We start from the raw sequence: 14,767 nt of genomic DNA, 5'->3' as shown, positions 1-14,767 counted from the left end.
TCTTGCCTTAACCCACTGATTTTGCCTATCTCACCATTCCTCCTTTAATTTTAGTATTTTTCTTCTCTTGTTTCTTGTTCATCATTATTTTTTCCTCCTCTTATTTTGCCCCCCTCACCTCTCCTCTCGTCTCACTCTTACTTTGTTCTTCTGTCAAGTTTCCCATGCACTCAGCACTAGCCTCCTCTTCTCTTGTCCTTTTATGTACTCTCAACTCTCACGCCTTTCCCCCACTCCATGCCAGCTTGTGTACCGAATATGTTCTTTCTTTCTCCTCCTTTTCTCAGAGTCAGGACCTTCCCTAAGGATTCTGCAATACTGGGAAGGGACACTGTTAGAGCACTGATGTACTACGCCCTGAAGGTCTGGAGTGACATCGCACCACTTAACTTCCACGAGGTGGCGGGAAGTGATGCAGACATTCAAATCGACTTCACTAAAGCCGACCACAATGATGGATATCCCTTTGATGGACCAGGGGGCACTGTGGCACATGCATTTTTCCCTGGAGAGAGGTTCACAGCTGGGGATACACACTTTGATGATGACGAGTCCTGGACCTTCAGATCTCCAGGTGAGGAATATTGCAACATCCTACAGAAAACAATACGGTATGTGTGTTTGTGCAATATCTATTTGGTGCCAGCAGCACAGAATGAAATAGAGTCTATAACCCATCCATGTTTTTATCTTCTAATAGAGAATATTGTTTGCTTATTTAAAATCTAACAATGAAAGCAAAGTGTTCAAAGTGCAGATGAAGGATTCTGCATTGTTTGGACTTGGGTGGGTAAACTGGGGCCACCTCGGTGCTGACAGGAGGACTAGCCTGCCTGATGTAGACCTTAGTATATACTAACTTTATTGGACTTGCAGTTGTATGTCTTGGTGAAGTCAGGAACAGGGCTGTCAACTGATTACCACCTGGTGGTGAATTTTGCAGATCAGATGGCAGGAGAGACTGGTGGAGAGTCCTCGTAATCTCTTAACGTCTAGTGAGGGTGAACTGGGAATTTCTGGCTGAGATTGCTGTGCATGATCTGCTCTCCCACCTCCAGAAGGACTTCTCTTGCATGCTGGGATGAGTCAGGGGCATGGCACAAATCATATTAAGTTTTTTAGCAAACAGAAATGCCTAACATAGTCTGTTTTCAGTTTCTGAAGTGATCTTTTATTTTACAGTATGGATTCCTGACTTGAGCTAAGTTAGTTATTAACTAGATATCTATACATCTTTGCAGTGTGTTTGGTCTATTTCAGTGAAACACCATGACACCGTGCTTTTGCTTTGAGCTGTGTGGGCTAATATAATGGTTTATGCAATGTTATCCTGAATGATCTGGTCAAATTTCTTTCATCAGTTGTTTTCAAAGAGCTTGATTAACCGCTGAGGGAGATGTGCGAGTCTGAAATGGGGACAGGATGACAGCGGCTCCAAATGGAATTCAATCAGCTCTGCCAATCACAAATAGACAACGTTATATTAGAAATATTCGTCATTCTTAGACAGCTCGGGAACACACAGCACAATGCTTTTGTGTTTTGGAGTGCAACTCTCTGACATTCACTTGATTTTCATTCATTCACTCATTCGCTTACTGACAATGCAATATCTGTCCCCTCTGCAGGCATCATAATTTACTCACCAACTGCACTTCTGTGTCTGTCACTGTTATCTTATGAATAATAGTATTTCATAGCCTTTGCTTCTTGTGTAAATGAAGTTATTCATGGGCGCAGCAGAAATGCTATTCAAAGCGTAAGTGGCGTAAGTGGTCACGTTCTGTAAACCTCTGCAGTCTTGTCTTAGCATCAACCTCATTTTCTCCTCACTGTCCTTTGCCTCTTTCTTTTTTGTAATGGGTGGGAGGGAGGTGGCTGGCTGCTATGTGTGGGGAGGGGGGCATTATATGTCCACCCATCCGGATAAAGTGAGTGGATAGAGTGATCTAGTTACACTGAATGCATCATCAGACAGAAGCTGTCTCAGCGCGGTCACACGAATGACAGCATAAATCATTAACTGTCCTTTTCTCGGACTTGCTTACTTTATTCTTCCTTTCATCTGGATGACTGAACTTAGAATGACCTTCCTCTCTCCTCTGCTTAGTACTTCCATTCATCCCCCTCTTTTTGAAAAATAGATGGAAAGTAGTGGACGATAATACGAGAAGTATTTTGCTAAACCATCTCTTACAAGTAAGTCACCAACGAGTGAAGTTAAGCATGACAGTTCATATTTGACTTTGGAAACAGCAGAAGATAAAATCCTGAGTGACTTCATGTAGCACCAATTGAAAATAGATCACATTAGCTTCCAAAGAGCTGAGGCTGTTTGGATAACATTGTGGGCAGTGTCTGTGAATTTGTGCTGTAATGCCTTTCTTTGACATTACAGCAACAAACCAGCTGTGGAATGAGTTTGGTATTAAATATTTTGGGTGACACAACATGGACCTTAACAGACTATAGGTGTCTTTTCTTTTTAGATTAGATTTTTAGATTAAAGTTGTCACATCTTGAAAATAAAAGTCACAGATCGATGTTAGTATTTAAGAGTTATATTAAATCTCCTCTCCATTGATCTAGTGAAATATTGGCAAAGAAAATACTAATTTTCTAATCATATGTGCTGCTCCGGGATAATTGGTGTCTGTATTTAGTCTTTATTTCTATAGAAATTGACAATAGTACCTAAGCAAAGCACAAATTATTGTTGCTGCCATGCTGTATCCACCACCATCTGCTGAAAATCCCAAAGCCAATAGATGAATAGGTGCCAAAAAGTTTGTGATATGCCATGACTCCTCCTCAGATTCTAACTGATGCCTTTTTCCTTCCAGGGGAAACAGATTTGCACAGTTTGGCAGCCTATATCTATTTCTAACTATACCTCTTTCTCACCTCACACTCAGGCTTTGCAAATAGAGCTATGGCTGGATGAAAGATTAACTCGATGACAAAAGCTGACATGAATACGTCTTCCGAAGCTGTAAACAAAACATAGAAAAAACTCTAAGCATGCAGCTTTTTATCAACCTGCTACTCTGTGAGTGATTTTGCAACAGAGACTCAATGAGTGTAGGCCCATACGCTGAGAGTTTCAGGGTTACTGTATGTGTGCATAATCTTGTGCAATGCAGTGCACAGAACAGCAACAATACTCGCTTAGCTCTCTGTCAAATTGAATATTTATTGTAACGTGTGTGTTTGAGTTCTTTGTTATGTTGTAAATTATGATGTAAATATAAATATTGTCTATAACAGTAGTCCCGAACTGGCAGACTTTGGTCTAGATCTGGACTTAAAGAGGCATTTATCCCAACAGCAAAGATGCACATTAAATTAATGCATGTCATTTTGACCACCAGGTGTGTGGGTCCTTGCAGCTGCTGCAAGATCTGATCTTGTTCTGTGTTAGATCTCAGGTTTTGTCAGTAGGTGAGGTAACTGGGTGAATTCAAATTAAGGCATACACCATAATCATCTGTCGAGTCATATCTCCTTACTAGTTAGATCAACTTGAATATTTAACTGAATTAAGTTGAACTTATTAACTCATTTAGGTAACCCTTTGTTTTGTTTTGTTTTGTTTTTCCAGTGTATATCTGCTCAGCTATAGTTGCTGCGAAAAGTTAATTCACACATTAACTCAAAAACAAAACACGCTCATAAACTCTCTTACTAAGGCTGTAGCCTAAAAATAGTTATATTCATTTTAATAGTTTAATTAATTTATGATTTGGCCTGTTTAGCCTTAAATTATTAATTAGGCTAATCAAACAATTGAAATGATTAAATAGTACAAAAATAAAACAGGAAAAAAAATAGCCACAAGTGCTGTACAGTAATTATTATCATCCTTTGTGTGTATACATGTATGTATGTTAGCGTGTGTGTGTGTGTGTGTGTGTGCGTGTGCGTGCATGATTGTGTGAGGGTGTCTGCCCCAGCTGGTTAGCTTGTGATGAGTCCAGGAACTGCGTGGGTCTCCCTCTTTTGTTTTGTGCTGTCAGGGCTGTGAACCATATGTTATAGGACAGAGGCTCAATCTGCTCCAGTTAGACAACCCCCCCCCCCCCCCCCCCCCCCCCCACCCCCTACCCCCTCCCAACAGACCACAGCAGTGACAGGACAAGCAGATGATGCTGCAGTGTATCCAGGGTATGTATTTGGATGTGTGATGAGGGGCACCAGCACCAGCTGCATAGATGTGGGCTCGGTTAATGAGAGCATGGCAGTGAAGCAAGGAGGGGTCAGAAGTGTGACCTTGTCAATATTAACATAATTTCTATGTGTCTGTGCCTGCTCCTGTTATTCAGATGTTCTCACAACACCAAGCTTCAGTAAAATACATTAATACTGAAAAATAAAACATATTACGTTATATGTTTGTGTTCATCTTGAACATGACGGTGATTGCGCCCATTAGAAATAGTTCAGGGAGACGTACGGATGATGTTGTCTTGGAATGGTAAAGGGATCCTTCAGTGTGTAAAAATAAAATGTGTGGCTTCTGTAAACCACCACACCTTGTTAAATGTTCTGTTTTCAAGGATACTTTATGCCTCCACCGAGCTAAAAACCCCTTAAGGGTAACGTTTGGAAGCCAGCACATCTAACTTTTTCACCTGTAAAGCAATCACAGACTGCTATTTTTAACAGTTTGAATTTTCTATAGACAAAAAACTCTCCTTAAATGTCTTTAATCAGCTCCCCAAAGATAGCAACAGACCTGCTTGAATTCCCCCTTTAACTGTGTGTTGCTGTGATGTTCTGCTCACCTCTGGATTTTAAGGCTTTGTCTTCTCTGCACTCTGAGGCTGCCACAGTGACGTACTGATGCAGAGGAGGAAAAGTTAATTGAATAGCCTTAATTTCTTCAAGTCACACTCTACCAGCCTCAACCTTGCCGCTATCTCACCGCATCCTCCACCAGCGCCGCTGGCTCGTCTCTAAAGCGTTGTTCGGCTGATGTCGGTAATACTGCTTCCACGTCTTGTTGTGCTTGTCAGACAGGCAAAGCAAAGTCCTACACGGCTTAGCCCTTCTCCCACAGAGCTATCAGATTCATGAGTTGTTGTTCTTAGCAGCTTTTTCAAAAGCATGGATTACCATGCTGAAGCGATGTAAACTTGTTAGGTCAGTCCAGAAGGTAAGAAGTGAATTTTGGTGCTTCAGCAGATTGTTGAGCTACGTTATTGTCTTTAGAAAAATGAACCTTATCATACAAATCCATAGCTGAATAATTGCTTTTGCTAATTCCCTTCTCCTATCTGCAGGTGTATTGTTCTCAACAGGACCCTAAATCTGGGTGCGCCGAGGCCATCTACTAATGTGTATGATGATGCTCAATAATGGATTATTAAGCACCGCATTTTAGCAGTTCACCCCTGCTGTGTTATTGATGGTTGTGGCGTCCATTAGGAGTCGTGAGAGGTGGAATTTCAGTGGGATCAAATTAGTGGAGGTCTGGAAGTGCTGTTTTTGCTTTGACAGGCAGCAGATTGGGTCTGGTAATTATCACTCTGCCAGCAATCTGCTTCTGCAAACTGATTACCCTGACTAAAACAAAAGCATCATTAAGCAGGTGAATTTTTCATGACATTGAATTTTTCTATGTGCTACTGTGGTGTGCGTGCACCCTTCTGTGCATTGTGTGCAAGCATATTTATTTACCTGTCTGTCCGTGTATGTAATGTTCATTGCTATTTTTGCCTTTGATAGGTAAGTGTCAAGATAAGTCAGGGCAAAATGAGAGTGTCAAGGATTTCAGAACGTAGAAAGTTGTCTGGTACAGTAACAAGAGCACCTAAAAGAAGAGAGGCCATGGAAGTATCACTGAATAGCAGGCTTCAGTCTCTCTTGGCTTGTTGTTATGTGTCAGGTTACATAGTTTTGGGATTAAATTGATTAATTTTACTTTGTGTAAATTAAAGGTTTCTAGCAATAAACATAACAGGGTTAGTTTTATGTTGTAAAATAAGATGCAACACAGGCACTAGGTTGCTTGTGGTGACTCTTGTTAAATGTGAACAGCTCGGCCAGTGGGTAAAGCTCATCTAGGATAAACACCTAAAAACACAATTTCATCTGGGCTCGCTAAACATGCAGGAGGGTAGTCCTAGAGATACTTTGGCTGACAAAAACCACTCAGACTTTTTGAGTTTGCTCCTCACAAGGTTTTAATTTCTAACAGGTAAGGGTGTTGTATAATATTATAATTAAGACGGAAAACATGTAGTTACATTTTCCATGAGGTAACATACCATAGTAGAAAGGACAACCAACACACACAGCACAATGCTTTGACTACCATAACTTTTATATGGTAGGTTTATATTTTTCCCACAGAACAGGGACACACCTAACACTCCAATACTTAATACATTCATATTGATATTAAATTTTTTACATTTCTATAACCTTGAAATTACTTATTAAAACCCAAACCTTGATCTCAAACCTAACCAAACCAGTAATTTGTCTGCCATACCTGGCGCTAGAGGTGCACTATTTCTGGAGATGCTCACAGGGGACTTGCCAAGCCGTTGGTCTATCATTATGAGATAAAATTTGACAGAGGCACATCATAACAACATAATAATAGTAAACCTTGTATAACACATGACAATAATTATGTATTTCATGAGGTTTTTCTAGGCCTATTAAGTTCATAGTTTGCCTGTTTCTCATGGACTTTATCAAAGTGAAGGGAGGGGATACTGGGCTCTTGAGCAGAAAACAATATCTTATCGATGATCAAACAAATGCACACAAGTACACAAAATATGACAAATACACAGAAAAATATGTTGAGATATACAGTAACCAGTACTACCAAAAACTTTCAACTTTCACTGAGTGAGGAAGACTCCCACAAGAACATTATTTATTTAAAACTGGAAGAAAACCTTGAACAGACCAAATCACACAGGAGGATGATAAATAAGCAGCAGAAGCTTTTTAGCACAGGAACAATGGCAACAGTTATATATTGTGTTTCACTGTATGGATGAGGTGCACTGGTCAGGGCAGGCCACTATTCTTGTGTCGGGCCGTGTTGACTCCTTTGAGTGATGCATTGGGGGTTGTTAATGATATTGGATGCAGGCTTCTAGGGCCTGGAGTGCAAGACACTTTGGAGAATTGTTCCATATGTACAGTATGTATTCGTTGCTGAACCTTTGAGGCAATGAGATACAGTTGTTGTAGTGTGTTTGAATTTCAATGGAAATTCAGTGTTTAGAGGATTGATAGATCAGAAGATACTTGCACAAGGTCTCCAAAATTTCAAACTAGCCCTGTAACATAAGGATTAGGTGGAGAATTGTACATCACTAGAGTAAAACAGGGTTCACAGAACACAATGCCCAAGTTTTCTCTGTATCTCTTTGCTTCCTAAATGGATCCGGTTCATCCATCCAGTCCTGTCTGCCCCTTCTTTGTCTGCAGTCATTATTTTGTCAGTCTCTGTAAATATGATGACGTGGTACGTATTCCAGGGGGGATGGGGGGTTAAATGCAGATTTCATTGTAACATGTACATGTGGCATATGATAAATAAAGACTTCTTCTCTTGTTCACCTTTCCTCTCCGCACCATGTGCTCATGTAAATTAGAGTCAGCACTTGGCCTTCTGAACATCCCCAGTGGCTACTGTGAGCACGAGTGCCGGTCCCGAGCTGAGGCCAGCATAAGGTTAACTGAATGCAAACTCGAGCCCGGCCACCAAGGAACTCTAAGCTAGCTTGGCTCGACACGCTGGCTCTCCATATTTTTGCAAATCTAAATCTCCAAGCCCTAGGTTTTGTCTTGCTTCACAGAGCTAGACAAGGAGTTTTCGGAGGCTTTTCTTTTTCTTTTTTTAGCTGAACACAGAGGGAAAGGTGCTTTAATAGCCTGCAGGCTCTTTAGGTGTCTTTCCACACACAGGTTTTGATTGGCAGCCCAGGGACTCGAGCAGTATTACCATAGTTATCTCACTACACCACATGCCTAACAGCACTCAAAGCCTCCTGAGCTGTGTCATGCCTCTTAATTTGCACCATAAGCAGATGAGTTGGCGAAGGATGAAATACCTGAACAAGGGCTTGGCTGGGTCAGTTTAGGACCACGATTTATGGCCAAAAGGTCACATTGAAGACTGTGACCACTGAATCTTCCTAAAGTCATTTGCCAAAGTCTTTCATTCACAATCTGCAACATATGCGGTAATCTATGCATTTGACATTTAGGCCCGGCTACAGGTGACCCAGTTTAACCCAAGCCATCCTCACATGATTAAACAAACCCAGGTCTGCAGCCGCTCTAGTACAACTTCAATACATACATTGACATTCAACCTTGTAATTCTATGCACTAGAGATGATTGTAGTACCTCATGTTGACTCTTTCTCAGCACTGCTGAGTGGTGTCTGTGTTATCAGGAGCAAGTTTGTGGATCCAGCTTCATTTTTTTCCTCCAGGTTGATGAGAGGTATAAATATCTGGTACTGTTCGCTGGAGATTCGCTGGATTATAAAGTCAGAATAACTATTTATTAAATCTCTTCATCCAGTATATTTACAGGTCTCTATATATTTGGGCTCTATATATGCAAATGAAGACAATACTTACATATTTACTTATATATTAATGGTGAGGTTTCTGTTCCTTTCCAGTAATAATTTCAATTTGTTATACTGTTGTCCACTATTGGGAAGCACAGTGATGGAGTAGTTAGGAGTGTCTCACAGCTAGTGCGGCTGATCTGTATTAACTGTATTAACTCCATGTTGGTCTGTTTCAAAACCCTGACAACTCCTAACAGGATAAGCAGTAATAGATGGATGGATGTTCTCTACCATTATATTATCTGTTGACATTTTTTTTAAATGATCCTTTTCTCTGTCAACTTCAGACTCCCATGGGATGGATCTGTTTGCAGTTGCAGTCCATGAGTTTGGTCATGCCATTGGCCTGGTCCACACCTCCGCCATGGAGTCCATCATGAGACCGTACTACCAGGGTCCTGTAGGAGACCCTTTGAAGTATGACCTGCCTTATGAAGACAAGGTCCGCGTCTGGCAGCTCTATGGTATGATGTGTGTGTGTGTGGGGGGGGGGGGTTATTTACAAGTGTTTAAAAAAATTAATTGGCTGAATTTCCGATAATACTAATAATGGCTCAAGTGCTACAAGAAGCAAACACACATGAAAAATGTGTCTCAGTTAGAGATTAGTACTCCAGCAGATGCTGTGTAAAAATGAAACAGTGTGGCCACATAACTATGAAGGGCACATTAAAATGGAAATAATAGCATGTGTGACATTTAGGGAAAGGTAGCATTAAGTTTTGTTTTTTGTTTTTGTTGTTTTGTTTTTGTTGTTTGTTTTTTTTAAAGCTAGCCTCTCTGAGCATTTCCAGACTAGTTAGAGATACTGCTCTCCACCTCTCTAACTATACCTGCCACTATTTATTGGACATTTACTTTCCCATTACTTTGTACAGTATTATCTCATTATGAACAATATATACTGGATAAATGTTCATTTGACTTTGACTGATAATAGTAAGTAAGTTTTGATTATATAAGAAGATATCACTGCTTCTTATATAAAGGCTGTGAAGTCTCTGCATGTGTGTGTGAACGTTAAGGGAACATACTTTCCCCATATCAGCATTCACAGAACCGTCTTCTACTCCACTGACCATGACTCATGAGCATCTGCTGTAATTATGTATGTTTCCCAGTGCAGTGGTGGAAACATTTGCTGGTGACAGATCAGTAGACTGAAAATACAGAGACCTCCTCATGCAGGAAGCAGTTGATGAGTTTTGTAGAGCAAGGGTATTGATTTGATGAACACACGGATGGAGTTAATTGGGCCTTGTTATGGCATGTGACCTTATTGTACCATCCACTGACATAGAAAATGGTGCGAGAAAAGAAAATGATGAGCATGAAGTGGAGAATGGAGAATGGGGATAATGGGGGAGGGAATATGATGTGAATCAAACAGAATCAAAGTGGAATAGAGTACAAAGAAATGATACAGACAAAAAAGACGAAAACAGAGTACTGACAGTATGTACCATGTTAATCTATAGTACAATATAGGGGAAGAATGATGTGCAAAGGCTCAGGAATAGAAACTAAGAGTCAACTCAATCAAATAAGATCCATTGTGGTTATTATTCGACCTCATTCCAGGTGTGAGAGACTCAGTTTCCTATACAAATCACCCGGGCAACCCATCCCAGACGCCTGACCCTCCTGTCCTGCTGGACCTTCCTGAAAACAGATCCACCGTCTTGTAAGTAGAAGATTACAAAGATAAAATGTATGTTTTACATGCAACAAAAAAGAGGTCTGCTGTTATAAAACCAACTTACTTAAACGTCCATTTCAATAGACTCTCCAGATTCTAATTTTGTGATCAAAAGTGGAAGAAAGCAAAGAAAGTTGCAGTGGAAGAAAGCAAATGCTTTCCAGCCTCCACTCACTCTGTAAATCTTGTAAGTGCTAAGGTGTACGGCAGAAAGGTGTGTCAATAAAAACTGGATGGCACAGTAAAAGTTTGGTACCACTCCATAGCTGTTCAGGACACATCTTTCTAGGACAGCACTACCCTTTGATATGTTTTTAATGCTTCTTTTGGCAAGAATACCCAGTTAAAGTTTTGTTAATGTGCCAATTTTTTCCTGTTTCAAGCCGAACACAAGCTGAATTCAATTCCTTAACTGTCCATGCCACACAAATGTGACTATATTCACATTTCACAAGGCAATAATAAGAGTTCATCTCAGTGCACTCTTAATAGAAATCATACAAGTGGTATTTATTATAAGATAACTGATCTAAAGATATAGAGGTGTCTATTTTTATCCTGCACATCAGTATTTATAATGTTGTGATTTCTTTAACGTTGCGACTTTTCTCTACTTCCACTAACAAATAGTTTAATGAATACATTCAGGAATAATCTACATTAGTAGTAAAAAAAAGAGTTTTGGGAGCTTGATATCAAGTCATGAGGTTCCAACAAAGCAAATTAGCCAAGAGGCTGAGGCTGAGCTTGGGAGCCTGCCCGTCTAATTAAGTAATTCCCCAAAGCAAGTTTAGCGGCTATCAGTTTGTAGTTTTTCAGACTATCAAGGATAATTCGATTGGAGTGTACATAAACACGCTCACACAAACATCCAAAGCACTAAGCTCTAACCTTTAAGTATCCCCCAACAGACTCCAAACAATAATTCTTTAGAAAAAATGTCCTTGTTTCATTCTGAAGGTCCAATTAGTGGATGCACACACACACGCAACAGGAAACGATGAGGTAGAACTGAGAATGATGTTAAGCTCAACAGGCAGTGAAAGGATATTTAATCATCTTTAGCTCCTCAGACTTGCACTGGCATCATTAATCATTTTCCGCTGGCTCCCATCAGGTCACGGTGCGCGAAAAAGCTGGATTAGGTCTGACAAGGGCACCAATACTGACCACTAGGCAGTGGTCTGGTGTGAAAAGAGCTCTGAATAGAGACCCTTGTTGGTAATATAAGGCCGGGTGGGCTCCCACTCACAGCCCCATAGCGCTGATGCCTTCATCATTGGCAGGCCGACCACGTCAGTGCTTTAAATCACTTATAAACCCCAGGGATAAATGCAGCGAGAGACCACACTGTGCTAGTGTGATAGCATGTCCTCCTTTGTTTAGCCTTGTTACACTCATTCATTGACAGGCACCCAGCCACAGTGGATGAGAGGAGAAGCATGCTGAAAATTTGGATGCATGAAAAAGATCAACACAAATCTCGTTTAAAGCAGAAAGAACTGATGGATTTTTAGAACAAATAGATTTCATAAATTGTATGTTATCTTTCTTTTTTAGATTGTGTGGTTAAAGATTTAAAGTCTTATAAATGTCCAGTTTAAAACAAGAGGTTCCTTATTCCCCCATTTCTTTATAATCTTCTCTCCTCCTTCTTTTTTCCACATCTCTCTCAGGCTGGCGCGGGATGCGCCAGACCGATGTACCAGCCACTTTGATGCAGTGGCCCAGATACGAGGAGAGGCCTTCTTTTTCAAAGGTACAGTGGCACAAAGGGAGAAATACAAACGCAAAGCTGCAGAGCTGCGTGGGAACAATAAAAAGAAATTAGCTAAATGAGTGAAAGTAAGTGGAGGAAAAGCAAATTAAGGAAAGAGACAGAGAAGAGGGGATGGAGGGTGGGTGGGGGGCTGTAGACTCCCGACTGAAGCTCTGCTGAGAGACTGCAGTCCAGAAATTTCATCAGGCTTTCATGCTTGCCCTCTAGAGGAATGACCCCCCCCCCCCCGACAACAGAAACAAGAAGCAGACTCACAAAGTACGCTGAACTTCAGCTGCCATTTTGCAAACCTTTTTGAGCATCTTTAGCTTTTTATATATATATATATATATATATATATATATATATATATATATATATATAGCTCAGAAGAGAGGTCATTAAAAGTTTATAGATGTTCATCACAACCATTTAGACGTTTGAATGAATGAGAACTGACTCGTTACGTTTGAGACGCTGTCTGGAATTCATTTAATACGTTTTTCTGAAAAAAGTATCACAATAAAAATGGTACAGTAGAAGAAAACAATGCAAACCTTTGGTGTAATTTAAGCATACAGTCGCTGCTTATAACATTCCTGTACAGACAATGACAACATGAACCGTGTTTCTCTTCATTATATTCATTTTTCTTTAGGCAATGCATAAAAATATAATCCTTAATCCTCCTGATCCTCTTAACTCCAACCTTCCTGTCCCTCATAGGGAAGTACTTCTGGCGACTAACTCGAGAGAAGCACTTGGTGTCTCTGCGACCCGCTCAGATCAGTCGCTTCTGGAGGGGTCTCCCAAACAATCTGGACAGCGTGGATGCCGTGTATGAGAGACCTGGGGACCACAAAATAGTTTTTTTTAAAGGTACAGGAGCAAAAACCAATCTGCTTTTCTATGTCACTGAATCTTGGATTTTTACACATCATTTTACACATACAGCATTTGCAGTCATATTATTATGGATGCGAATTGATTTTCTCTCTCTTTTCTGTCACAAGTCAACAATGTTTCCAATAATCTGATTTGCTTTTAAGTGACAGTGCATCCAATATAATATTAAAAAATAAAAAATGCTGATAACCCAGCGACATTTAAGATGTGATTCATCTACACTATAAAGAGGCAACATGAACAGTCAGTTCACACCTTCTTTACAATATTTCTGGGACTTTGAAGGAAAACTGTGATGGTATTTCTTTATCTCAGACAGCAGATGAGTTACAAATGTAATAAAATATAACAGAAGTGCAGAAACAAGGGCAAGTTTTGATATAAAATGTAAAACAGCTTTCCTGGCAGAAAATGTGTTTCATTGGCTGCATAACAAAAATATGTGTAAACCTGTGATTTATTTCAAGACAGTGTGTCTTTTACACATAACTTTCAGGTCGCTCGTATTTTTAATTCTCCCCCGTCTGCCCTCCTCAGGTCTGAAGTACTGGGTATTTAAAGACAATATTGTGGAAGAAGGTTACCCTCGTCCAATCACGGACTTCGGTCTACCTTTGGAGGGAGTGGATGCAGCCTTTGTTTGGCTGCACAACGACAAAACCTACTTCTTCAAGGACAACCACTACTGGCGCTACGATGACCACCTGAGGCGAATGGACCTGGGCTACCCTAAAGACAGCACGCTGTGGAAGGGGCTGCCTTCACAACTGGATGATGCCATGAGGTGGTCCGATGGTGAGTAGCACTTTGGTTTATCCTGTTGCTGATAAGACATGCACATATTAGTCTAATCAAACACCAGTAAGTAAGATAAATAACAACAGTAAGAGTGAATACAAAGCAATTGAAAGAAATATATATATATATATAGTCAGAATAAGTCTGCTTTGCTACATATTTAATAATGTATAAAATAAATGATCAAAAATGTAAAAGTAATAAATCACGCAAAGTGAAAAGGTGTGTAGAAGGACACTAGTGACATATTTTGACCTCTCTGTGATTAAAATTTCATTATAAGGACATTGTGATTGATTGCATGTAATTTGTAAATGATGAATCGCTACTGTCTGCTTTTTTCAGCACTGAATAAGCAGAGAAAAATAGAGTTTTAATATTTATTACTTAGCATTAGATCGCTGATAGCTCTGACATATGCTGTTGTCTAAAGCAATTGGCAAAGCAATATCCAACTCAAGGGAAATTCTCAAGGCGTATTGGACTAGAGAATATATGAACAATTATGCATGTTACTGTGGCAAACATGCAGCTTTAAGTGTTGGATCAGGTTTTACAGGCACAGATTGCAGGACTGGCAATGTTGTCATTTGTTTGATCTGTCAGTCCTCTGCTGTGGCCCAGACTGAAATATGTCCCCAACTGCTGCATGATTTGCTTTGGCATTTTGCACATACATTAATGGTTCCCAAGAGAGTTTGGATTGAAGAGACACTGAAGGATTTGTAACATAACCCCTTTCATTTTCTTTAATACCTCCATGAAATTGATGGTTTTTACGTGAAATGACTTGACTATTGGATGGACTGCACTGGAATTTAGTACTGAAATCTATAGCTGCAAGGCAATGAATCCTACACTGGTGATGGGTGATCGTTTCACTATAAGGAATATATCAAAAATGTAATGTTTGCATGACTAGCACAAAGTATAGTACAGGATGAATCCTAAATACTGATGATAATCCTTAGAGTTCACCATGAGGCTGAC

The 14,767-nt window shown here is 40.1% G+C and overlaps 1 protein-coding gene across 1 annotated transcript in view; it reads left to right on the top strand.

Moving 5' to 3' along the window:
* LOC113148353 (matrix metalloproteinase-17-like) overlaps positions 1 to 14,767 on the top strand; it is a 46,466-nt gene that overhangs the window by 25,625 nt on the left and 6,074 nt on the right. The window contains exons 4-9 of the mRNA XM_026340034.1: positions 288 to 574; positions 8,903 to 9,079; positions 10,197 to 10,299; positions 11,991 to 12,073; positions 12,800 to 12,952; positions 13,517 to 13,774. Of these exons, the coding sequence (XP_026195819.1) occupies positions 288 to 574; positions 8,903 to 9,079; positions 10,197 to 10,299; positions 11,991 to 12,073; positions 12,800 to 12,952; positions 13,517 to 13,774 (1,061 nt within the window). The remainder of the gene's footprint in view (positions 1 to 287; positions 575 to 8,902; positions 9,080 to 10,196; positions 10,300 to 11,990; positions 12,074 to 12,799; positions 12,953 to 13,516; positions 13,775 to 14,767) is intronic.

The sequence above is a fragment of the Anabas testudineus genome, chromosome 22 (genome assembly GCF_900324465.2).
Source record: "Anabas testudineus chromosome 22, fAnaTes1.2, whole genome shotgun sequence".
Lineage (NCBI taxonomy): Eukaryota > Metazoa > Chordata > Actinopteri > Anabantiformes > Anabantidae > Anabas > Anabas testudineus.
The sequence above is the reverse complement of the archived record's forward strand: the minus strand, read 5'-3'. Positions and strand labels throughout refer to the sequence as shown.